The sequence below is a fragment of the Arachis ipaensis genome, chromosome B10 (genome assembly GCF_059453495.1).
Source record: "Arachis ipaensis isolate K30076 ecotype BB chromosome B10, ASM5945349v1, whole genome shotgun sequence".
Taxonomy (NCBI): domain Eukaryota; kingdom Viridiplantae; phylum Streptophyta; class Magnoliopsida; order Fabales; family Fabaceae; genus Arachis; species Arachis ipaensis.
The window spans coordinates 15,990,627-16,017,742 of NC_142435.1; the positions used below are offsets into that span (position 1 = coordinate 15,990,627).

General features: G+C 36.8%; 2 protein-coding genes across 2 annotated transcripts; one reads left to right on the forward strand and one right to left on the reverse strand.

Annotated features, from left to right (window-relative positions):
* Positions 1-3,432: 3,432 nt before the first annotated feature.
* Positions 3,433-4,678, reverse strand: LOC148579241 (protein FAR1-RELATED SEQUENCE 5-like). The gene is made up of 2 exons (XM_088489216.1): positions 4,601-4,678; positions 3,433-4,161 (listed from the first exon to the last, which is right to left on the reverse strand). Exons 1-2 carry the CDS (start codon positions 4,676-4,678, stop codon positions 3,433-3,435), a joined length of 807 nt encoding a protein of 268 aa, XP_088345342.1.
* A 1,020-nt stretch (positions 4,679-5,698) lies between these two features.
* Positions 5,699-11,375, forward strand: RGS1 (REGULATOR OF G-PROTEIN SIGNALING 1). The gene is made up of 11 exons (XM_016324543.3): positions 5,699-6,060; positions 6,577-6,697; positions 6,797-6,860; positions 7,165-7,249; positions 7,644-7,717; positions 7,981-8,172; positions 8,760-8,848; positions 8,948-9,186; positions 10,002-10,126; positions 10,304-10,425; positions 10,696-11,375. The coding sequence occupies exons 1-11, from the start codon at positions 5,981-5,983 to the stop codon at positions 10,897-10,899; spliced, it is 1,395 nt and encodes a 464-aa protein (XP_016180029.1). The 5' UTR covers positions 5,699-5,980; the 3' UTR covers positions 10,900-11,375.
* The last annotated feature ends 15,741 nt before the right edge of the window (positions 11,376-27,116 follow it).

The following is a 27,116-nucleotide window of genomic DNA, read 5'->3' on the forward strand; positions in this document are numbered from 1 at the left end:
TTCATAGGATTCCTATTAGAAGAGTAAAGATATTGGTTGTTGGCAACCATCTCAATAAGCTCAGCAGCCTCTTCAGGCATCTTCTTCATGTGTAATAAACCACCTGCAGAGTTGTCTAAACACATTTTGGCCATTTCAAAGAGGCCATCATAAAAGATGTCCAGCTTGGTCCATTCAGAAAACATGTCAGGAGGGTATCTCCTAGTTATCAGCTTGTATCTCTCCTAGGCTTCATAGAAGGATTCACCATCTCTCTGCCTGAAGGTCTGAACATCCACCCTTAGCTTAGTCAGCTTCTGTAGTGGAAAGAACTTGAATAGAAATCCATTGACCACCTTGTCCCAAGTGTCCAGGCTCTCCTTGGGCTGAGAATCATGCCACTGCTTTGCTTTGTCCCTCACAGCAAATGGGAAGAGCATGAGCTTGTAAACCTTAGGATTTACTCCATTTGACTTCATAGTGTCATAGATCTGCAGGAAGTTAGAGATGAATTGATTTGGATCTTTCTGTGGGAGTCCATGATACTGACAATTTTGCTGCACCAGAGTGATTAACTGAGGTTTCAACTCAAAGTTGTTTGCACCAATAGCAGGTACAGCTATACTGCGCCCATAGAAATCAGGGGTGGGTACAGTGTATGAGCTTAGCATTCTCCTAGCTGACTCATTACCATTATGATTGCCTCCATTAGCATTAACAGCATAATTGGGATCCATAGTGGACTCTGCAGCTTCCTTTTCAAATGTCTCACTGAGATTTTCACTAGCCTTGTAAAGTCTAGCTTGTTGCAAGCGCCACCTCAAAGTCTTTTCAGGTTCATGATCAAAATTTATAAGAGGTTCCTTATTCCTGTTCCTGCTCATAAACAAACAGAAAACAAGAAAAGATGGGAATATCTACGTCAAAGTGCAGAGAATTCCCAATGAGGTAACCTATGTAAAAGAGATAAAATAAAACAACTAAATAATTGAAGCAGTAAAATTTCAAAAATTATAAGTAAAATTAGAGTGAAAAATTTGAATTTTATAAAAAAACGGATAGGAAAATTAAAATAAAAAATAACTAGGTGACACCAAACTTAATTTCAGAAATTAAGAAAAAATAATAGCTATAATTTTCAAAAACTAAAGGGTAAAATTAAATAAAATTAAAACTAAAATGCCTAATCTAAGCAATCAAACAACTAATAGTTGTTAATCACAGTCAATCATTGGCAACGGCACCAAAAACTTGGTGCGGAATTTATAACCCACAAACTAATCGGCAAGTGCATCGGGTCATACCAAGTAATACCTCAGGTGTGTGAGGGTCGATCCCATGAGGATTGATGGATTAAGCAACAATAGTTGAGTGATTTATGGTATGCGAAATTGTTACTCAGGTTGTGAATTGTTGTTCGAAATTGATTCCCTGGCAATGGCACCAAAAACGGATGCACAGAACCATGGTCTAAACATATCTTCACAACTTCGCATAACTAACCAGCAAGTGCACTGGGTCGTCCAAGTAATACCTTACGTGAGTAAGGGTCGATCCCACGGAGATTGTTGGTATGAAGCAAGCTATGGTCACCTTGTAAATCTCAGTCAGGCGGATATAAAATAGTTATGGAGTTTTCGAAATTAATTAATAAGTAAACATAGAATAGGGATAGAAACACTTATGTAATTCATTGGTGAGAATTTCAGATAAGCGTATAGAGATGCTTTCGTTCCTCTGAACCTCTGCTTTCCTGCTGCCTTCATCCAATCAGTCTTACTCATTTCCATGGCTGGCTTTATGCAAGGGCATCACCGTTGTCAGTGGCTACATCCCCTCCTCTTGTGAAAATGGTCCAAGATGCCCTGTCACGGCACGGCTAATCATCAGAGGTTCCCGATCATGCTGGAATAGGATTCACCCTCCTTTTGCGTCTGTCACTACGCCCAGCACTCGCGAGTTTGAAGCTCGTCATAGTCATTCAATCATTGAATCCTACTCGGAATACCACAGACAAGGTTTAGACTTTCCGGATTCTCTTGAATGCCGCCATCATTCTAGCTTACACCACGAAGATTCTGATTAAGAGATCTAAGAGATACTCATTCAATCTAATGTAGAACGGAAGTGGTTGTCAGGCACGCGCTCATAGGGAATGATGATGATTGTCACGTTCATCACATTCAGGTTGAAGTGCGAATGAATATCTTAGAAGCGAAATAAGATGAATTGAATAGAAAACAGTAGTACTTTGCATTAATCTTTGAGGAACAGCAGAGCTCCACACCTTAATCTATGGAGTGTAGAAATCCTACCGTTGAAAATACATAAGTGATAATGGAGTTCATTGGTCTCGGCCCCAGAGGGGAACCGGAGTAACCAAGACTACTATGATCCAAAGATAAAACTCAGGATGTCTAATACAATAGTAAAAAGTTCTATTTATAATAAACTAGCTACTAGGGTTTACAGAAGTAAGTAATTGAAGTATAAATCCACTTTCGGGGCCCACTTGGTGTGTGATTGGGCTGAGCTTGAGTGTTGCACGTGTAGAGGTCCTTCTTGGAGTTGAACGCCAGGTTGTAACGTATTTCTGGCGTTCAACTCTGGTTTGTGACTTGTTTCTGGCGTTTAACTCCAGACAGCAGCATAGAACTAGCGTTCAACGCCCTTTTACGTCGTCTAAACTCGGCCAAAGTATGGACTATTATATATTTCTGGAAATCCCTGGATGTCTACTTTACAACGCAATTGGAAGCGCGCCATTTTGAGTTCTGTAGCTCCAGAAAATCCACTTTGAGTGCAGGGAGGTCAGAATCCAACAGCATCAGCAGTCCTTCTTCACCCTCTGAATCTGATTTTTGCTCAAGTCCCTCAATTTCAGCCAGAAAATACCTGAAATCATAGAAAAACACACAAACTCATAGTAAAGTCCAGAAATGTGAATTTAACACAAAAACTAATGAAAACATCCCTAAAAGTAACTAGATCCTACTAAAAACATACTAAAAACAATGCCCAAAAAGCGTATAAATTATCCGCTCATCAATTTACTTAGTCAGACAAACAGAAAATGATTTTGAGAGTTCAATAGCATTAAACAGTAAATTCAGAGAATTAGAAAGCAAGCAGTAAACGGGTTGTGAAGATTATATGAGAGAACAGTTAAGGTTTTGGAGTTATTTATCTTCTGGATTAACTTTTCTTACCAACTATTTTAATCATGCAAGATTCAATTCATGGAAAACTATATATGACTAAACCTTAATTCCTTAGACCTTTTTAGTCTCCTCTAACCTTCATCAATCGCCGATTCCTTGGCCACTTGATTTCAATTAGAGGGTTAAGTTCAAAACTAGTTTATGTGCCACAAAACCCGTAATTATCCAAATATAAGAGGATTATATGTCACTTAAACAACAATAAATCAGCATCATAAACTAGAACATCATATTACCTGTTTGTATTGTAGGTGGTGTCGAATGAAATAACATCTCCGAAATATTCACAAGCAGCTCTGCTCCTTGCGTCCGCCCAAAAAGCAAGCTTAATCGACTGATCTTTCTTGAGTTCGAGCTCGAAAAAGATATTCTGATTCTTCTCTTTCATTCTTAATAAATATTTTCCGAATTCTTTTGCATCGTCTAGTTCCAAAACATTTCTCACTTCTCTTGTGATGTAATTTCTCACGTTTTTTTCGATAAAATTTAACTCGCGGTGACCCCCGGCTGCTGCCACAAATGATTGGTAAGTTTTGCTTGGTCTGATATCGGCTTCCTCGTTATTCTCTATTGTATGACGCACGAACATACTTAATTCCCTGTGCTGTTTAAGCATCTCTGCTTGATTTGGACAGCAAGGATGTGAATGATGCAACACAATCTTGGAAATGATCCAAATACCAATGTCCTTCAATATGTGTATATAAATTCTTGCGGGATAATTTAATCCTACTGAGGGGTTTGTCTTCTCCGTTGGAGATATTTTCGATTTCCATTTTCTCTCTCTGCTACATGTAATCAATTGATTCTTAATCTCGTTTCCCTTCTTATTTGTGCTTTGAACTCGTGTAGAAAAACCTGTAGCCTTCGAATAATCCTTGTAAAATTTTGCAGCATCTTCAAGGGTGTTAAAAGTCATCCCAACATTGGAAACAAACTGCTCATCAACATCACAGAGGAGCTGCAAAATACACCCAAAAAAGTCCAAAATACACTATATTAAAACAAGCATAAACTATAGAATGCAAATACAACTATAAAACCATCATAAAAAATAACAAAAATTATATTCATTAAAAAATAACAAAAATTAGATTCATGATTCGTCATTAAATAGAAACTAAAACAATTCAACTAAAAGAATAAGACAATTCACCCTCAGTCAGATAAAAAGTCATAAACTGTAAAAACACCCAAATTTTCCTAAAATACACCCAAATATTTCTGATTTACACCTGAAAGTCTGATATAAAATGCAGAAATTTCATCAGAACTAGTACATTACATTCAATTCAAACAACGAACAATGAACATCAAATTTCACAGGCAAGGTTCACAAAATTATTCAGCTCCACAATCATAAACTACTAACAAAAATATCAACTAGAATTAAACCACACCTCAAGAACTTCATTGGATTCAAATTCAAAATCCATTTCGCTCTGGTTCAACTGACAATCTGAAGTTGAATCATCCATTATCTTCAAAACGATTCAGAACTTAATTTCAAAAAGAATGGAAATCGAGAAAAACGAAGAAAGAGAACAGAAAGAGAAACGCACGTCAACGGCGAAGGAGAAGGCAGAGAGAAACGCACGAAAGAGATCGAAGAGAAAAGACAAGAAAACGCAGAAGAAATTCGAAAAAGAAAACGAAATCCTTTCGAAAAAAAAAAGTTATATATTCGCGTGTTAATTGATTGAAAAATCTGTTAAGAAGGCGCGTGGGACTATACGCGCCATAAGAGGTGCGTTTTATGGGTAAGGAATTTTCCGTACTTGTAAGACTTGTAGAGCAAAAAGGCTTGTATGTGGAGATTAATTGTTATTAATTAGTAGTAGCACTGATTTATTGCATCCTATTTAGTTATATTTATTGTTATTATTTTAAAGTGGATTAGTGAGAATTATTTATCGTAAATTTCAATTCATCACGTACATTATTGGTGTATACTTTTAAAGTTAATATATTTGTTGATATATAATTAGTTATTTAGTTGATTGTTCATAGATCACGTTTAGTCAAGATCCAAAACCTAGAAGAGATTGATTTTGTTTGTTGACTATCGTACACGCTAAGGTTTTTAGATTTCTCATAGCATATCCAAAATAAAACACATTCATATCTAAAACAATATGCACCAAAAGTCCAAAACTAGTGTGTTTGTTTGGATTGTTTTTATTTTGAGCGAAATTTTTTTTTTAAATAAAATATTTTTATCAAATTTTAAATATATTTAAATAATTTTTTAAAAATATTTTACTAAAAAAATAAACTATTTGCTTTTTGAAAATTAATAATATTTTTTTGAATAAATAAAAATTAAAGAAGTTTTTAATATTTTTTTTTAAATTATTCAAATATCAAATCATTTTTATTAAAAAATAAATATTTTTTAAAAGTCAATTCAAACTATCTCTAGACGACGTCAACCATTCAACCAAGTTGAACTTAAAACACACTTATAAAATGTAAAAATTTATTAAAACATACTTGTAAAATGTTATACTATCTTAGACTAATCTCACCTTTATTATTATTTTATACATTTAATAAATAATAATTGGCCATTTTGTCATCAAATAAGTGTTTTTCAAAAAGAGCACGTGCAATTGGAAGAAGACTATTATGTTTTCTGTGGACTCGGAAAAACGATGAACCAACAACAAACAAAAGTGTCAGCTCTGATTCAATGAAATCTGAAGCATAAGCAACTGTTTGAACACTGAATCTGCACAGAAACAGCATCAGAACCTTCCAAATGAAAGCACAAGAGAACAATGGCAGCAACTTGTGCAGCTCAAGGAGGGTGCCCCACTGACTTCATAGCCATTGCTTTTTCCATCTTGTCCTTCATTCTGTAACTACCTTCAACTAACTTTGTGTTACTGCCCTTGAATCTTTCATGTGTTTGATTAGTTTTGTAAAGGGTCATCATTTATCCCTGCCAATTTGGCTTCTCCACTAGCTGTTTGATGATATGCCTGACTGAATTTTGAGTTCTAATAAGTGATTGACAAGTTACTAATCTTAGTTTATGTACCCTTTTTATGTTTAAACCCTTTGATTTCGCAAAATTTGCATGTGTTTCTGCTTTCTGTGTGTCTCTGTAGGGCGGTTTAGTTTGTCCTTTATCAAAATTATAGCAACAAGGTTGTGTGGAGCTTTGGAGTTAACTTGCAAATTTTTACGAGTTTACAAGTTTAGCTCCCCAAATGAGCCTAGGGGTTGAGTCTTACTATTCATGTTTGTCTAAGATCCATGAGGTTATGTGAATTGTGAACTCTTGAGTTTGATAACATTGGAGAGTGAAAGTATGGGATACTGATTTGTTTTAATCGATGTTCTTTACTATTTGATGGATTCTGTGTTGCAGGCTTCTGTTATGGTCAATATTTCCTTTCATAGTCCACAAGGTTCCTCGTACTCAAGGCAGTGGCTTCTGGCTACCAGTGATACAAGTTGTTGCCAGCTTCAACCTTCTTCTATCAATTGTGGTAAATGTTTCCATATGTATAACTTCTTACCACTGTATCGGCTGATTTTTGTGCTGCTTGTTCTTAAGCTTAGGAATCCCATGTTTGTTTTCTGTGTAGATGTCCAATAATTTCTTGAGATTTGAAAAGAGGCAATGGTGGCGGTCATGCTACTTCTGGGCAGGTATCATTCTCTTTTCTTCACTCCTCTGTTCTTACTTGTTAATATTTCTTAGGCCTTGTTTGGTAATTACCCTAGCAGAAATACAAATTCATTAGGAGACAGAAATCTGTTTGCATAAGGAGAAGATACAACAACATGCTAAGTGTCTCTTTCCATAAAAAAATTGGGATATTGGGGACAAGGCAATCGTGTCTTTGTCTCCATTTTTGAAATGTCTTTATATTTTCTATCTTGAAACATTTACCAACACCAATGTATTGTACATACATATGAAAGATAACGTGCTGCTTCCAATTGTTTTCAGTCTGGGTTGAAGGTCCGCTAGGGTTTGGTTTGATGTTGAGCTGTCGGATAACACAAGCCTGTCAATTATATTTTATCTTCGTCAAGTAAGTAAATGCTTATGAAGATGATGCTATCAATTGACAATTTGATATTAAGCTATTAGCATGAGCTTTAGCTACCAGCTTCTGCATCCAAACTTTTTTTATCCATTCAACCCAGAAGTTAACCAAATTTCGTCATCCATTAGATGAATTAGTTATTCTATATTTATACTGAACATTGTTAATGGCCTGTTAATTATTTATTTATTTTTCTAAGTTTTTATTCATATAATCGGGTTTGATTTCTTGTGACTTGTTGGCATTATCATTTTTATATTTTTCTTAGGTTATTTTGGGGAGGTCATTGGGTTACTTATGACACTACATAACATTTCTAAATGGCTTTTCTCTCAAAATATGGTGTAAAGGAGTTTACCTTTTACACTTGATGTTTCAGGAGGCGTTTACCTCTGATCAGAACATATTTTTTCCTTCCACTAATTCTACTTCCCTGGGTTGTTGCTTCTTCTGGTAAGGGTTTCAATATTTTAATTTATTTGTTACTATGTTTTATTGTGCAGAAATTGCTGCTTGAAGTAAAAGTAGTTGAACATTTATTGATAATTGTAATTTTCTTTATCCATACACCTGTGTTTTGCATGCCTTATTATGCAATATCCTCCATTTAAAGTGCTACTTCCTTTGAATTGCTGGGACACGTTCTACTTCCTGGTTTTTTTATTTCTGTGTTTTGTATATTTTTTATCTAATAAGGCTGTTCATTCATGCTCTAGTTATCAATATGAGGAAGCCCCTAAATCATCATTGTCACTTGAATGCTCATTGGGCCATCCCAGTTGCATGCCTCCATTCATTGTATGTTGCCACATTGCTTGCGGTTACAGGTGCTGTTCGTCATGTGGAGTTCAGATTTGATGAACTCAGAGACCTCTGGCGTGGAATATTTGTATCAGCAATGTCAATTGGTATAGTTTTTCCTAGTTTGTAGAAGATACTATTATTCCCTATTTGTTTTGATTCTTCCAGCCTCCTATAAAGCAGTGCTTAGAGACAATTAAGGTTTTGAATTCACCATTAAGTCAATAATACCGAGGTATTCAGAAAATGGATTTCCTATGAAAGTCAAGTTAAAAATTAAAACAATGCAGAAGTTAGTGTTAGCTCTTGATTTGCCCCTTCTCCCTCGCCTTCAAATGTTTTAGTTTATGCCTGCTTTTAACCAATGTGATAACTGATAAGGGAACTGGTTTAGTTATAATTTATAAATGTTTTAAGCACATATATTGTTTGATCTATGTAGCTGATCCTATTAATTGTTGTTGTGGTCTTGGAACTGGTTTGCAGAAGCAATGTTTAATATAGGATTGTTCACATTCTGAAATACATTTATATAGTATGTAACCCTTTTAAATAACATATGTGTAATCAAATTTAACTTTGACTTGCAGCAATACACCCATGTTTTTCTTAAAAAGAATTTTGTGAAATGAGCTTCTATGTATTTTAGATATCACAGCTTATGGCCTCAATATATTAACCTATTTTCTGTCAGTTGTGTGGAATATTGCTTACATACTGAACGAAATTCATGACGACGTCTCATGGCTTCAAGTTGCCTCTAGATTTCTGCTTTTACTTTTGGTATGCTTTGCCAGTGCTTTTAGAAGAAAAAAAAAATATTCAAGTTATTATTCTCTTAAATCTTTTATTCACTTCTCTTTGTGGTGGTTATATTTGAAGGCTAGCATACTCATTCTGGCTTTCTTTTCGATATCAAGTTCACAACCACTGCTGTCACAAATCAGCTTAAGGAGAAGAGAATCCAGAGAATTTCGCTCAATGGGCCAGGCTTTGGGCATACCCGACAGTGGGATATTAGCACATAGTGAACTTACCTCAAGGATAGATCCTAACGAGCCATTGGATAAGCTTCTCTTGAACAAGAGATTTCGGCAGTCCTTTATGGCATTCGCTGACAGGTTAAAAATCCTTTTCTTTGGTCTTTACATTTTACTCCGGCGAGAGGCTTATTATAAATCAAGTTAACTCGAGGAAAGGGAAAAGGGGAAAGGAAATAAGCTGCAAATATTGGAAGCCCGACTCGTTGTATAGAAATATACCAGTTGTACAACAGTGGAGAGCAACTTAGATAGGAGTAAGTTAGACAGTTACAATAAATTACAGAATCAAATGAGCAACATACAATTAGAATACTGAGAATAGTTTAGAAAATTTTGAATATCCGTTTTCAGTCCCATTTGGTAGTTGTCTTAGGACAGAAATATAGAGATAGGTGAAACACAAACCTTGTAGGAACAAAATTTGCCTCTTTCTGTCCACCAAAAAACTGAGGATAACGGGACAAGGACTAATTCCCAACTTTTATGTCTCGTCTCAATATTTTTTTTTTTGGTTGAGCCACTTTCCTTACACAACCACATATATTTTGGGTTCTTGACCATATTGACATGGAGATACCTTTGTGCTTCATGCTTTTCTTTTTTAAAAAAAAGAAAAACCTGATCCTGTCCTACCAGATAAGAAATGAGCCATTTAAGCAAGGTAATTCAGATTAAATGGGTAAAATTTTTAATAAATTGATGGAAAATCACATATGTTAAATTGCACAATGCAATCCTGGTGGAGATAAGTGGATCCCTTATACTCCTATCCAACAAATTCTTGAAAGTTTTGGACAAAAACATCAAATACAAGAAAAAGGTTTACAAGGAAAAAAGAACTAATCTTTGTCTAAATCAAATGTTACATCGCTCAAATACCAATGTATTTACAGTTGCTTGGCGGGGGAGACTGTGCACTTTTTCGATGAAGTGCACGAGCTCAGTAAAATACCCGAAGATGACACCGTGAGAAGGATCTATATGGCACGTCATATTATCGAGAAGTACATAGTTGCAGGTTTGTGTTTTCAGTTCAGATGCTTCCTTCTTTTATTCACTCCCAAATTTGAGTCGAATACAGTTGCATTATACGAAAATGCATGTCATGTGCCAGCACACTTCAAAATGGGTGACATTTTTTCTTAGTACCTGCTAAAGTAATTTGTCTAATATTTGCAAAGTTGTAATTTTACAGGAGCTGCGATGGAGGTGAACATTTCACATAGAAGTAGACAAGAAATTTTGACAACTTCAAATCTTGCACGCGCTGATCTCTTCAGCAATGCGCTAAATGAGATTATGCAGCTAATGAAAACGGTAAGTAGGTTCTTTGATTAAAATTAGTCTCGCAGGGGGTATAGTATATCCAATGAAAAATATTTGCATGCTAATGGAGCATAGTTAATTCGTGATTGAAGAGCATGCACAACCACTCATTCTTATATAACTTCTAAAAAGCATATATGAAACTTCACGGTTCCACATGTTACTAGAGCACTCATTAAATATATATTCCAAAAGCATGCAAGTATTTATCGTATAATATTCATCTAATAAGTAATGCATTGCACATTTGCACTTCCTCAGAACTTGGCAAAAGATTACTGGTCATCGATGTTCTTCTTGAAGTTCCAGGAAGAATCGAATACGAGGGCTAATGGCCATGATCCAGAGCAAATGGCAGGATGGAACTTCTCTCCAAGATTGAGTTCTGTTCGCGGTGCAGATGACCCTTTTCACCAGGACCATCTGCATAAGAGCATGGACTATGGCAATGATACTGACTCATGAAATTGGTAGTTGCCCTGTTGACAATTTTTTCCTTCTGGTTTAATTGGATGGTATTGAATTATTGATGCCTTGCCAAATAAACCGGTTTTCCTTATTAAAAGGAATTTATAATGTACTTTGTTTTTTGTTCAAACAATCTATATGGTGGTTGGACAATCAATTAGTGTTCATAAAACCGAGGAGGGTAAGGAATGATAGCATTCTTCTTTTTTATTATTTTTATTTTCTTGAACAAGTTAGTACATTTGTACAGGTAGGCTAGGCCTAGGACCATATAAATTGTGTTAGGTTTAGCATTTAAATCTCACTGCAAGAAATGAGGATGTATCACTCAATGTGTCTGAAAGCAACTTTGCTTTATTTATACCTTATTTTGTTTTGGGTATAGCATACGTCAGTCAACCTTTAATATATGTCTGTATGGATTCTAGGGTTTAGCTATATTGGCTTTGGTTAGTGCATGAGAACCCATGAAACTTCTTGGTCCCCTTGCGTATGTCAACTTAATGCATTAGTTTGTCACATTAATGCTATGTATGAAAACATATGTTTGTCGAGTTTAATTTTAATACACTCACAGTGTAAAGCATTTTATAGAGTCGTGTAATTATATCTGTTCTTTTAGATAATTATTTACATGATCAATGTAAAAGGTAGTTATTTTTACTAATGTGGTGTTACGTAATTAGATGCACGTATAAAATTACTGGGAGTGGATCCTCTCCAGTGAAGAAAAAATTGGATGGTGTCAATTGTGATCTTTCACTCTTCATTGTTCTCTCTCTCATTTAATTTTGGTCCCACTTATAAAATTAATAGTAAGAGATCACATTTCATTTCTTCAAATGTTAAAAAAATTGGAGAGAATTTATTTTCTAAAATTACTTTATACTAATAGTGCATCAAAATTAAATTCTATGTTTGTCATTCAAATTTGACACCAAACAAGATTTTCAATTCTTTCTCTAAAAAAATAAAAAATAAGCAAAAAATAGAGATAAGAATTAAAAAAGGACTTAAAAAAAAGGTTTGGTTGTAGGATTAAGAAGCCAACTAAAACTCGGGTGATAAACTATAACAATTATTAGAAAGTTTTTGGAAAAAAAACTCCATATGAGTATTGAAAAAAAGTTATTTTAATATTAATTATTTTTATATTTTTTGATGTAAATGCTTTGTTTTAATCACTAAAGATAATTTAGGCAAGTTTGATTCAAAAATATATAAATATATTGTTGTTGGTTATTCTACAACTAGCAAAGCATATAGAGTATATCACAAAAATTCTAAGAATGTAGAAAAAACCATTTATGTTATATTTTGTGATACTAATGTCATTCCAAGCGTTCTTAAAGAACACTAGAATTGAGAATCCAATCCAAGAAAATTCTGATTTACTATAAGTTGTTCCAGAGAATATTGTATCAGATAATTCTCCAAGAGACAATTCTGTTTTATATCCTGAAATTGATATCAACTTGAACTCAACTCTATCCAAATTTGTTCCTAAAATTTTCAGTCCTAGGGAATAGAGATTTTTGAAGAATTATCTATAATATTTCATCATTAGAGATCCATCTCAAAGTATCACCACTAGATCTTTTTATAGAAGAAGAATGGAGCCAAACAACTTAGCTCTAATATCTCAAACTGAACCTCAAAATATGAAAAAAACACTTGGAGATCCATTATGGGTCAAAGATATGAAAGAAGAGCTGCAACAATTTGAAAAAAATAATGTGTGGATACTTGTATCTAATTCCAATAGGAAGAAAGTGACTGGAACAAAGTAGATTTTTCGAAACAAGTTGGGAGAAGATGGAAGCATAGCAAGAAACAAGACAAGACTTGTTACTCAAAGATATGATCAAGAAGAAGGCATTGACTTTGATGAGTCATTTGTACCAGTTGCAATAATGAAAGACATAAGATTACTACTTGTTTATGCCACACACTAAGAATTTTTCAAATGGACGTGAAATGTGTTTTCTTAAATGGCATAATTGATAGAGAAGTATATGCGGCTCAACCTCTCAATTTTAAAAGCAAAGAATTTATAAACCATACTTTTAAACTTTTAAAAGCTATCTTTGGTTTGAGACAAGTTCCTAAAACTTGATATAAAAGATTTAGTTTTTTTTTGTTGAAGATTAATTTTCAAAGAGATACCACTGATATATTCTTGTTCAAGTTTATATTGATGATATAATCTTTGATTTTGTTAATGGATAATTTTGTGCATATTTTGAAAAGCTAATTACTAGTGTGTTTGACATGAGTATAATGAGAGAAATTACATTCTTTTTTGGTTTTCAAATTGAGCAAACTTTTAAGGGAGAGTCTGTGGTGTGAATGTATATAATATCCATATGTGTGGATTCTACATGGAATAAATGACATTCAAACACGTGTGCAGAAACTTAAGTGTGATAAGATGGCGTTGCATCATCTCTGCTGACAGTCACAGAGAGGCTCCAGAAGTTGTCCTTAAATTATATGTGATTAGCGTGCTAATGAAATAGTCTGCCATGTTATTATGATGGTTAACTTTTTTTTGGGCTTATAGAGTGATTTTGTTTGTAATGGAATTAACGGGCTTGAGTAGATTATTTTGTTTTTGTTTTTCGTACAAGTGTTATAATAGTTTAGTAAAAAATCTACATATAACCCAAATTATTCATAAGAAATGCTTTGAAAGAACAAAAAAAATTTGTGATAAAAAGTTTAGTATGTGGCGGAAGAAAAAAAAAATTTAATGCTGATAAAAATTATTTATTTACTCTCATTAAATTATTAAATTTATTCTTCTAAGACGAACCTATAATTTTTTTATTATCTTTTTATAAAATGATTTAATGATCCTACTAAGTAAAGTAGATTGAATAAAAATTTAATCGTAAATAATAATAATAGTAAAAAATTATAACATACTAAAAAAGAATATTAAGAGTACTAAAAATATACTATATAAAAGACATAAAAAAAATTATTTGATTTATTCCAATCACAACGAAGGTAATATATTTAATTTTTTTATAATTGTTAGTGCTCTCTGAAATTTATATTTTGTTAATTTTAATTAAAAATATATTTTACCAATTTTTATGTATTATTTTTATTTTAGAATATAAATATTAATTTTATTATAAAATTAATTAATAAGATCTATTCAAATATCTAAATTTAATATGATCAGATAATATACAAAATTAATTTAAGTTGAGGTATGTTTTAATAATTTTTTATGTAAAAGTGATTTTTAGGGTCGTAATCTAAATAATTTTTTTTACTATAATCTATTTTCACATAAAAATTACCAAACATAAATCATCTTAACATAAATTTTTCATCAAAATTATGTTTGCAAAATCAATTTTATGCCAATTTATATAACCTAATGCAAGCACACACATAAAAATCTCAAGTCTCCACAGTTATTTGATGAAACTTAATATCAAATTTATTTTTACATATCATGCATTAATTTAAGAGACTTCTTTTTGGTACTTCATAACAAGAGAATTTAACTACTTCAATTTTAATTATATAATTTTTTTTAGGTTTGGCATAGAGTGAGTAGTAATTACCTTCATATTTTTTCTTGCATCTACATGTAACTTCAATACCAGTTATCCTACTTTAATAAAACTCGTATTCTTTTCTTTATGTAAGTGAAAATGTAGATATATTTATTTGTCGATTTTCCTTCTTTTAAAGTTAACTTCAATTTTCATATTAAGTATAATCAAAATTATTTTCTAATATGAATATCATAATAAAAAAACTCATTTCGTTATTATAACATAGGTCAATAATTAAAAAATTATGCTCAATTGGTTCATTGTTAATGTAGGCACTGCTCATTCCTTAATATAATAAACAAATCCTGTTTTCCATTGCTTAATATACATAATTCACGTTTATCCACAAATTCTATTTTACTTGTGAAAAAACTTTATTTTTAACTCATTCACTACTAATAGTCCTGGCCTGATATTCTAAACTCCAAAAAAAATTACATCTCAGTCCGTTAACATTTAATTTATATAGCTTATATATTATTCCATTCCACCAAAAAAATTAGACTATTTTTCTCCAATAATTAATCTACGTAAGTGAAATTATTACCGTTCACTAACCCAACCAACACTGCAAAAAACAATAATAATTATGTACTGTTTTTTTCAGTGTTGGTTGGGTTAGTGAACGGTAATAATTTCACTTACGTAGATTAATTATTGGAGAGAAAAGATCTAATTTTTTTTAGTAGAATAGAGTAATAGGCTACTTAAATTAAATGTTAATAGACTGAGATGTAATCTTTCTTGGAGTATTGGATTAACAGGCTAGGACTATTAGTGGTGAATGGGTTAAAAGTTAAATTTTCTTTTTGGCAAATAGAAAAACTTTCTTTTTGGCAAATAGAAAAACATTTGTGGATAAACGTGGATTGTGTATACAAATGAAGTCTGATTGCAGTCTTCAAAAATAGCATAGAGTAATGAAAAACAGGATTTCGTTTGCTATATTAAAGAATGAGCAGTGCTTACATTGACAATGAACCAATTCACCCGAGGTTTTGTAATTATTGACCTCTGTAATAATAACGAAACGGGTCTGTTGTTATGATATTCATATTAGAAAATAATTTTAAATGAATATAATTTGAAATGTGAAGTTATTTTGAAATGAAGGAAAATCGACAAATAAATATATATGTATTGTCAATTACATAAAGAAAAGAATACGAGGTTTATTTAGGTGGGATAATTGGTATGGAAGGTGCATGTAGTTGCAAAAAAAAAAAATTATGAAGTTAATGACTACTAACTGTTTGCCAAACCTAAAAAAATTATAAAATTAAAATTGAAGTAGTTAAATCCTCTTGTTGTGAAGAACAAAAAAGAATTCTCTTAAATTAATGTAAAATATGTAGAAATAAATTTAATACTAAATTTTATGAAATATTTGTGGAGACTTGAGATCTTTAGGTGTATGATTGCATTACCCTATATAAATTAACATAAAATTAATTTTGTAAACATGATTTTGATGAAAATTTTATCTTAAGGTAATTTACGTTTGACAATCTTTTTATGAAAATAAATCATAGTAAAAAAATGTTGGTTGGATGACGCTACTAGAAGTCACTGTTAAATAAAAAATCACTAAAATAGACCTTAAGTTAAATTAATTTTGTATATTATCTGATCCATCACCTTATAACTCGGTTTTTATTGTGTGTAAGACCCGGTTAATTAACGGCTAATTAACCCATATATGAGAATTTATTCTAGAAAGCCAAAAATGATATTTTTATGGCTTAATATGATAGAGGAAATTGAGACGATAATTTTGGTACCAATTTTATAGAATTCGGACCAAGATTGGACCGAACGGGCCAAACCGGGCCAACCGGACCCAAAGTGGGCCCTTGGCCCAACATAACTAAACCAAAACCCTAGTTTTCAGCACTCTCTCTCCTCACAACACACTCAAACACGCTGAAATTGAAGAGAGAGGAGGAAGAACACTCTCTCAAGTTCTTTCTCTCACTTGATCTTCAAACCACCATAACTTTTGATCTAGAGCTCCGATTGCCGCTCCGTTTGTGGCCACGCGTTCACCGCGGAGAGCTCTACAAAACCCATACAACTAATCTTGAGGTAAGCCACGTGTTTCTGTTCGAAATTCCAGCCCTTATTTTCGAGTTTCATGGGTAAAATGTTGAGATTTTGGGTTCTTTGATGTTATAGGACCCAACTCTCTTGAAGGAGAAGGTTAATCTTGTCTCCTTGGACCTTGGGTGTGGTAAGATTCTCAACCCTAGTGTGATTTTGTTGTTCTATGATGTTTGGGTTTTGAGATGTTGTGTATGGGTATGATGGTTGTGGCTTAGGTTGTGTATATGTGAATATTGGAGCTTGATTGGTGACTTTGAAAAGCTTGGAAAGGGTTTGGTGGTGAAAAATCTGTTCTTGGAGGTGTTGAGGCCTTGAGAGCTTGTGGATAAGTGGTTTGGAAGTGCTCCCGGGGAGCTTGGGAAAATCGGCTAAGGTATGGTTTCGGTTTCCCGTATCTAATATGTAATGTGGTAGGAAATACTTAGGCTAGAGGCCCTAAGATAGGCATTGAATTGTTGGTGTTGTTGAATGGTTGAGATATATGATGTGTTCATATATGTGATTATGAATATTGATGCCTTGATTGTGTGATATATAAGAAATGCATGTTGTGATATATGCTTGATGGATGATTAAGGTTGAATTGGTGGATGGTACCATGTTGATGGTGAGTATGATGTTAATTATGTATAATGATGGTTAATTGAAAATGGTATTATTGGAAATTGGGATGAGGAAGGATGTATGACATGATATTGTGTTTGTCCTTTAGCCATTTGATTGAGAAGTGTTAAAATGGTTGGATGTGGTTTTGGAAACCTTGGTAAAGTGTCAATGTGTGAGTTGAGGATGGCTTGTTGTTGATTTTGGTACATTTTGAATGATTTCAAAGAGAAGGGTTGAAATTGGCATGTTTGATTGATTTTGAAAAGAGTTGAAAGTGGCTTGTTTTGAAAATGGCACCTTGTGGTTTTGTATGAAAACATGGTTTTTGGGCATACTTTGACGAGACATAACTTGGACTACGGATCTCTGATTTGTGCCAAATCTGTTTAGAAATGAAATTGGATCCGGGATGTCCATGCCGTTCGAAGAACGGGTGAAAAACGATTTAAAATGAGGAAGTTATGTCCGTCGGAAGATTGGGGTTTGAATCTGTAAATTCTGCAGCTTTTAACTTAGAAAATTTTTAGCAGAATGACCCCTCGCGCGTAGGCGCACTTGGTGCGTACGCGCCGTTCTTCGAGAAAGCGCCATCCACGCGTGCGCGTGGAGTGCGCGTACGCGTGGACCTGTTTTCATCCCAAAGTTGATTTTTGAGTTTTAAAAGCCAAATTTCATACTTCTAAGCCTCCGATCTCACCATTTATGTCTTAAATCATTATGACATGCCTAGCTATTAAAAAGGGGCTAGTGAATGAGGTAACTTGCGAGTGAAGCAAGGGAAAAATGAATGATCAATGAGGATCAAGATGATTATGTGAGATGCGGAGGATGGTGGTGGAAGTGCTTGTTAAGCCATGGGCCGAAAGGCTATAATTGTTAATGAAACGGCTGGTTATGGATTTAACCGTGAGCCGGAAAGGCTGTGTATAATATGAATATTGGCTGGTTCTGGACTGAACCGTGAGCCGGATGGCTGATATGGATGTTGATCCATGGATGAGAATTCATGCATGCTTATGCTGAATTATTGATAATTGAGATTTGCACTTCCACTATCAGAGGCACGAGATCCCTGGGAGGAAGCAGTGGCTAGCCACCACGTGCTCCAGGTGGAGGCTCGAGACTCTGTTGACCCTATGTCGTAAGTGTGGCCGGGCACTGTGAAAGACCCGGATGAGCTCGCCCCCGAAATATTCACCAGTGAGGGTGATGGATATGGATCATGTTTATGATCAAGTTTATAACGAGTATAACTCGAGTTGGGGATGCGCGACAGAGGGACAGTCCAATGGTTAGCTACCAGGACTTGTCGGGTTGGCTCTATAACCGACAGATGATATCATCAGCCACTAGGGACAGGCATTCATCATATGCATACTATGTGAATTGTTTGAGATTGCCTATTTGACTGCATATTACTTGCTAATTGTCTAAATGTCTTAACTGCTCCTATTTGTATATTCTTTGTCTGATATAACTGTGTTTGCTATAATATACTCCTGCTGGTGGTTGGGAGGTTTGAAGGAATTGGAAAGGGAAGTATTAGTTAGACTGAAGAATCTTTAGTCAGATACCCTTATATGGTTTAGCTTGTTTATAAGCTTTGATATTATCTGGAGGAAGTTCTAGGATTGCCTTTGGCTTTCCTCTATTATTATGTATTATATATGTGGAAGCTGTTACCGTGCTGGGGACCTCTGGTTCTCACCCATGCGGATTTTGTGGTTTTCAGATGCAGGACGCGAGGCTTCTCGTTGAGGCATGCTGGAGACTTCTGGATTAGCGAAGATCCTTTGTTCTTGGGACTCTGTTTTGGTTTATATATCTTGTTTAGATACTTTAATCTCCATTAAATAATACAAACTGTGATGACTCCTTCTAGAGGGGATTTTGGAGAATAGGTTGTATGTATTTGTGTCCCTTTGGGTTTCCTTTGGGGTTTCCTTATTTTATTATATGTATATATTATTATGCTCGGACCGGTTATCTTCGCAGCCGGATTTTGAGTCTTGATATTCCTGTTTTTGATACTCTTTATATATATGATCTTGCGTTAGCTTATCCTTTGCTCGTTGTGTTAGTGATCGGAGTGTTGCGCTTTCGAGTTGCGGTTTTTGTTTACCCCTTTTTCTACAAAGGCTCCTAGTTATAATCAATTATTCATACTACTATACGTACTAAATTTTTGTTTTAGAGGTCGTAATACCTTGCCATCTCTGAATTATGACTTAAGCATAAGACTCTGTATGGTAGGGTGTTACATTATGGTATCAGAGCAGTTCGTTCCTGTAGAGCCTGAGGAATGGACTAACTTTGCTTCTGTGCATTCTCTGTATGTGTGTTATGTGCTGTTAGTATATCTACTTGATATAGTTGGCATAAACGTTCATGAGCATGCATTTGGGACTTTGAAGCACTAAACTTCCGATATTGAGACTGATCAACTTAATATCGATTGTTTGGTGTGTATAGGAACCAGATGGCGCCTCGTGGACGCGGTAGAGGCCGTGGGAGAGGTCGTACTAATGCTCGTGCGCCGGACACTAACCCTAATGACCCATTGAACTTTATGACTGCGTTGGAGAATATGGCTGCTGCTATGCAAGCCACTGCTGAGGCTCTTGGTCAACAGATGAACAACCATGGTAATGATGGAGGTGGAGTTCAGGGTCCGATGACCTTGGCAAACTTTTTGAAGGTTAATCCGCCTAAGTTCAAGGGAACTACTAGCCCGACTGAGGCTGATACATGGTTTCAGGCTATAGAGCGAGCATTACAAGCACAAGTGGTACCTGAAGGACAGCGTGTCGAGTTTGCCACTTATATGCTCACCGGTGAGGCGTCGCATTGGTGGCAAGGCATCCGACGTCTTCTGCAGCAGGGTGATGACTATATCACCTGGAATGTCTTTCAAGAAGAGTTCTATAAGAAGTACTTTCCGACTTCTGCTAGGACGGCTAAGGAACTTGAATTGTTACAGCTGAAGCAGGGTACTATGTCCATATCAGAGTATACTGACAAGTTTGAGGAGCTGTTCAGGTTCTCTCGTATGTGCCAAGGGACTCCGGTGGAATATGAGGAATGGAAGTGTGTTAAGTATGAAGGAGGACTCCGGAGTGATATCTTCAGTTCAGTAGGACCAATGGAGATTAGGACTTTCTCCGAATTAGTGAACAAGTGTAGGGTTGCTGAGGAGTGTGTGAAAAGGGCAACCGCTGAGAAAGGGAGTCACAAAGGTTCATTTCCACAGAACCGAGGGAAGGGCTTTGCACCTAGAGGTCCGTCTTTCAAGAGGGGGAGCTCTTTCAGGAGGCCCAACAACAACAACAATTTCCAAGGGAAGAAGTTTGGGAAGCAACCTCAGAATGAACAAGGTTGTACTAGGTGTGGGAGTCACCATCCGGGAGTACCATGCAAGGCCGGATGGGGTTTGTGCTACAATTGCGGAAAGGCGGGGCATAAAGCCGCAAGTTGTCCAGAGAAGCAAAAGCAAGGTGCTGGGAAAGCACAACAGACGGGTCGGGTGTTCACCACCTCAGCTGTGGGTGCAGAGGGATCCGAGACACTCATTCGAGGTAACTGTGAAATGGCTGGTCAAACTTTAAATGCTTTATTTGATTCGGGAGCATCGCATTCATTCGTTGCATTTGAGAAAGCCCATGAGTTAGGGTTGAAGATCGTAACCTTAGGTTATGACTTAAAAGTGTATAATGCTACCCATGAAGCTATGGTAACTAGACTAGGATGCCCGAAAGTTTCGTTTAGGTTCAAGCAGCGTGATTTTGTCCATAATTTAATCTGCTTACCGATGATCGGTCTTGATCTTATCTTGGGATTGGACTGGTTATCTGAGAATTATGTCCTGCTTGATTGTTCTACAAAGTTGGTGTACTTTATGCCGGAAGATACAGAAGGACCGGTCGTGGTGAATAATTATTACTTGAATTCGATGATGGTGAACTGTTCTGGAACCGAATGTCAGGGTATCCTGTTGTTAACCACTGGTGTTTCGGGTGATGATCAAAAGTTGGATCAGATTCCGGTAGTGTGTGAGTTTCCGGAAGTGTTTCCCGATGATATTGAGGAATTTCCACCTAACCGAGAGGTCGAGTTTGCTATTGAATTGGTGCCTGGGGCGGGACCAATCTCAAGTGCTCCTTATAGGATGTCACCGTTAGAGATGGCCGAGCTAAAGTCTCAGTTAGAGGAATTGTTGGGTAAGAACTTTATCCGACCAAGTGTTTCCCCGTGGGGTGCTCCAGTGTTACTGGTAAAGAAGAAAGATGGAAGTATGCGGCTCTGTGTGGATTACAGGCAGCTGAACAAGGTCACCATAAAGAATAAGTACCCATTGCCGAGAATTGATGATCTCATGGATCAATTACAAGGAGCTGGGGTTTTCTCCAAGATCGATTTGCGATCCGGTTATCACCAGATAAGGGTGAGGGGTGAGGATATCCCTAAGACTGCTTTCAGGACTCGTTATGGTCATTACGAGTATACTGTAATGTCTTTTGGGTTGACGAACGCTCCTGCAGTGTTTATGGATTACATGAATAGAGTGTTCCGTCCGTTTCTGGATAAATTCGTTGTTGTCTTCATTGACGACATACTAATTTACTCCAAGACTGAAGAAGAACATGCGGAACACTTGCGGACCATGTTGCAAATTTTAAAGGAGAAGAAACTCTATGCGAAATTGTCTAAGTGTGAGTTTTGGAAGGATGAGGTAAAGTTTTTGGGTCACGTGGTGAGTAAGATGGGAATAGCCGTAGATCCAACTAAGGTGGAGGCTGTGATGGAATGGAAGCAACCAACCACAGTAACTGAGATAAGGAGTTTTCTGGGTTTAGCTGGCTATTACCGAAGGTTCATCAAAGGCTTTTCGCAATTAGCTTTGCCGTTGACAAAGTTAACTCGCAAAGACACTCTGTTTGTTTGGACTCCTGAGTGCGAAGAGAGCTTTCAGGCATTGAAGAAAAAGTTGACCACTGCACCTGTGTTAGTGTTACCTGAGCCGAACGAGCCTTTTGAGGTGTACTGTGATGCATCGTTAAAGGGTCTAGGGTGTGTGCTGATGCAGCATCATAATGTGGTGGCGTATGCCTCACGACAATTAAGACCTCATGAAGTTAGTTATCCTACGCACGATCTGGAACTCGCTGCGGTCGTGTTTGCCTTGAAGGTGTGGAGGCATTATCTCTATGGGGTTAAGTTCCAAGTCTTCTCCGATCACAAGAGTTTGAAATACCTCTTTGATCAGAAAGAGCTTAATATGAGGCAAAGGAGGTGGATGGAATTGTTGAAAGACTACGACTTTGAGTTGAATTACCATCCGGGAAAAGGCGAATATAGTGGCGGATGCGTTAAGTCGAAAGTCGTTATATGCGTCTTGGATGATGCTTCAAGAGGAGAAGTTGCTCAAGGGATTCGAGAGTCTAAAAATTGGTGCTCGAGAAGTATCTGGAACCTTGTGTTTAAGCCGATTAGAAATCTCGAGTGACTTTAAGTCCAAACTCCTAAAGGCTCATGAAAATGATGAAGCGTTATGGAAGGTGTTACTGGCTATCGAGCAAGGAAAACAGTGGAGAGTGTCAGAAGAAAAAGATGGGTTGTGGAGATTCAAGGGTAGGATCATTGTGCCGGATGTTGGCACTTTGAGGCAAGATATCTTAAAGGAGGCACACAAAAGCGGATTCTCCATTCACCCGGGAAGTACTAAGATGTACCATGATTTAAAGGCGATGTTTTGGTGGCCGGGTATGAAGAATGATGTGGCGGAATATGTTTCAAAGTGCTTAACTTGTCAAAAGGTAAAGATTGAACATCAAAGACCTTCCGGGATGTTGCAACCCTTAGAGGTTCCGCAATGGAAGTGGGAAAGTATTGCAATGGACTTTGTGTCGGGATTGCCAAGGACTAGGACTGGTTTTGATGCTATCTGGGTGATCGTGGACCGACTGACGAAGTCAGCTCACTTTTTACCCGTTCGGATGACTTACACCCTTGAGGAGCTAGCTCGGTTATACATAAAGGAGATTGTGAGACTCCATGGTGTACCTGCTACTATAATCTCTGATAGAGATCCTCGTTTCACTTCGAGGTTCTGGGGTGCATTTCAGAAAGCTTTTGGAACTCGATTAAGCTTGAGTACAGCGTACCATCCTCAAACAGATGGTCAATCCGAGAGGACGATCCAAACACTAGAGGATATGTTGAGAGCTTGTGTTTTGGACCAACCAGCGAGTTGGGATCGGTATATGCCGTTAGTAGAGTTTGCATACAATAATAGTTACCATGCGAGCATCGGAATGGCTCCGTATGAGGCTTTGTATGGGAGAAAATGTCAATCTCCACTATGTTGGTATGAAGCTGGAGAGAAAGGCTTGTTGGGGCCAGAAATGATAGCTGAAACCACTGAACAAGTCAAGAAAATCCGAGACAGGATGCTTACGGCGCAAAGTCGCCAAAAGAGTTACGCCGATCAGAGGCGGAAGCCCTTGGAATTTGAGGAAGGAGATCATGTTTTCCTGAAAGTTACTCCGACCACAGGAGTAGGTAGAGCGATTAAAGAAAAGAAGTTGAATCCTCGATACATTGGTCCATTTCAGACCTTGGAGAGGATTGGGCCAGTGGCGTATCGGGTGGCTTTACCACCCCATCTTTCAAACCTGCACGACGTATTTCACGTGTCGCAGCTTCGAAAGTACACTCCTGATGCTAGCCATGTGTTAGAACCCGAATCGGTTCAGTTAAGAGAAGATTTGACGCTTCCAGTGGCTCCAGTCAGAATTGATGATACTAGTATCAAACGGTTGCGTGGAAAAGAGGTTTCATTAGTCAAAGTGGCTTGGAGTCGAGGCGGTGTTGAGGAACACACTTGGGAACTTGAGTCGGAGATGCGAACGGATTATCCGCACTTATTCTCAGGTAATTGAATTTGAATTTGAATTTTGTGGGCAAAATTCCCAATTAGGTGGGTAGAATGTAAGACCCGGTTAATTAACGGCTAATTAACCCATATATGAGAATTTATTCTAGAAAGCCAAAAATGATATTTTTATGGCTTAATATGATAGAGGAAATTGAGACGATAATTTCGGTACCAATTTTATAGAATTCGGACCAAGATTGGACCGAACGGGCCAAACCGGGCCAACCGGACCCAAAGTGGGCCCTTGGCCCAACATAACTAAACCAAAACCCTAGTTTTCAGCACTCTCTCTCCTCACAACACACTCAAACACGCTGAAATTGAAGAGAGAGGGGGAAGAACACTCTCTCAAGTTCTTTCTCTCACTTGATCTTCAAACCACCATAACTTTTGATCTAGAGCTCCGATTGCCGCTCCGTTTGTGGCCACGCGTTCACCGCGGAGAGCTCTACAAAACCCATACAACTAATCTTGAGGTAAGCCACGTGTTTCTGTTCGAAATTCTAGCCCTTATTTTCGAGTTTCATGGGTAAAATGTTGAGATTTTGGGTTCTTTGATGTTATAGGACCCAACTCTCTTGAAGGAGAAGGTTAATCTTGTCTCCTTGGACCTTGGGTGTGGTAAGATTCTCAACCCTAGTGTGATTTTGTTGTTCTATGATGTTTGGGTTTTGAGATATTGTGTATGGGTATGATGGTTGTGGCTTAGGTTGTGTATATGTGAATATTGGAGCTTGATTGGTGACTTTGAAAAGCTTGGAAAGGGTTTGGTGGTGAAAAATCTGTTCTTGGAGGTGTTGAGGCCTTGAGAGCTTGTGGATAAGTGGTTTGGAAGTGCTCCCGGGGAGCTTGGGAAAATCGGCTAAGGTATGGTTTCGGTTTCCCGTATCTAATATGTAATGTGGTAGGAAATACTTAGGCTAGAGGCCCTAAGATAGGCATTGAATTGTTGGTGTTGTTGAATGGTTGAGATATATGATGTGTTCATATATGTGATTATGAATATTGATGCCTTGATTGTGTGATATATAAGAAATGCATGTTGTGATATATGCTTGATGGATGATTAAGGTTGAATTGGTGGATGGTACCATGTTGATGGTGAGTATGATGTTAATTATGTATAATGATGGTTAATTGAAAATGGTATTATTGGAAATTGGGATGAGGAAGGATGTATGACATGATATTGTGTTTGTCCTTTAGCCATTTGATTGAGAAGTGTTAAAATGGTTGGATGTGGTTTTGGAAACCTTGGTAAAGTGTCAATGTGTGAGTTGAGGATGGCTTGTTGTTGATTTTGGTACATTTTGAATGATTTCAAAGAGAAGGGTTGAAATTGGCATGTTTGATTGATTTTGAAAAGAGTTGAAAGTGGCTTGTTTTGAAAATGGCACCTTGTGGTTTTGTATGAAAACATGGTTTTTGGGCATACTTTGACGAGACATAACTTGGACTACGGATCTCTGATTTGTGCCAAATCTGTTTAGAAATGAAATTGGATCCGGGATGTCCATGCCGTTCGAAGAACGGGTGAAAAACGATTTAAAATGAGGAAGTTATGTCCGTCGGAAGATTGGGGTTTGAATCTGTAAATTCTGCAGCTTTTAACTTAGAAAATTTTTAGCAGAATGACCCCTCGCGCGTAGGCGCACTTGGTGCGTACGCGCCGTTCTTCGAGAAAGCGCCATCCACGCGTGCGCGTGGAGTGCGCGTACGCGTGGACCTGTTTTCATCCCAAAGTTGATTTTTGAGTTTTAAAAGCCAAATTTCATACTTCTAAGCCTCCGATCTCACCATTTATGTCTTAAATCATTATGACATGCCTAGCTATTAAAAAGGGGCTAGTGAATGAGGTAACTTGCGAGTGAAGCAAGGGAAAAATGAATGATCAATGAGGATCAAGATGATTATGTGAGATGCGGAGGATGGTGGTGGAAGTGCTTGTTAAGCCATGGGCCGAAAGGCTATAATTGTTAATGAAACGGCTGGTTATGGATTTAACCGTGAGCCGGAAAGGCTGTGTATAATATGAATATTGGCTGGTTCTGGACTGAACCGTGAGCCGGATGGCTGATATGGATGTTGATCCATGGATGAGAATTCATGCATGCTTATGCTGAATTATTGATAATTGAGATTTGCACTTCCACTATCAGAGGCACGAGATCCCTGGGAGGAAGCAGTGGCTAGCCACCACGTGCTCCAGGTGGAGGCTCGAGACTCTGTTGACCCTATGTCGTAAGTGTGGCCGGGCACTGTGAAAGACCCGGATGAGCTCGCCCCCGAAATATTCACCAGTGAGGGTGATGGATATGGATCATGTTTATGATCAAGTTTATAACGAGTATAACTCGAGTTGGGGATGCGCGACAGAGGGACAGTCCAATGGTTAGCTACCAGGACTTGTCGGGTTGGCTCTATAACCGACAGATGATATCATCAGCCACTAGGGACAGGCATTCATCATATGCATACTATGTGAATTGTTTGAGATTGCCTATTTGACTGCATATTACTTGCTAATTGTCTAAATGTCTTAACTGCTCCTATTTGTATATTCTTTGTCTGATATAACTGTGTTTGCTATAATATACTCCTGTTGGTGGTTGGGAGGTTTGAAGGAATTGGAAAGGGAAGTATTAGTTAGACTGAAGAATCTTTAGTCAGATACCCTTATATGGTTTAGCTTGTTTATAAGCTTTGATATTATCTGGAGGAAGTTCTAGGATTGCCTTTGGCTTTCCTCTATTATTATGTATTATATATGTGGAAGCTGTTACCGTGCTGGGGACCTCTGGTTCTCACCCATGCGGATTTTGTGGTTTTCAGATGCAGGACGCGAGGCTTCTCGTTGAGGCATGCTGGAGACTTCTGGATTAGCGAAGATCCTTTGTTCTTGGGACTCTGTTTTGGTTTATATATCTTGTTTAGATACTTTAATCTCCATTAAATAATACAAACTGTGATGACTCCTTCTAGAGGGGATTTTG

Excerpts from the sequence above, each read along its gene's own strand:
- LOC148579241 (XM_088489216.1), bottom strand. The coding sequence starts at position 4,678 with ATGGATGATTCAACTTCAGATTGTCAGTTGAACCAGAGCGAAATGGAT. Across the intron at positions 4,162-4,600 it reads AATCCAATGAAGTTCTTGAG|CTCCTCTGTGATGTTGATGA; the intron begins GTGTGGTTTAAT and ends TGTATTTTGCAG.
- RGS1 (XM_016324543.3), top strand. The coding sequence starts at position 5,981 with ATGGCAGCAACTTGTGCAGCTCAAGGAGGGTGCCCCACTGACTTCATA. Across the intron at positions 6,698-6,796 it reads ACCTTCTTCTATCAATTGTG|ATGTCCAATAATTTCTTGAG; the intron begins GTAAATGTTTCC and ends TTTTCTGTGTAG. Across the intron at positions 10,127-10,303 it reads CGAGAAGTACATAGTTGCAG|GAGCTGCGATGGAGGTGAAC; the intron begins GTTTGTGTTTTC and ends GTAATTTTACAG.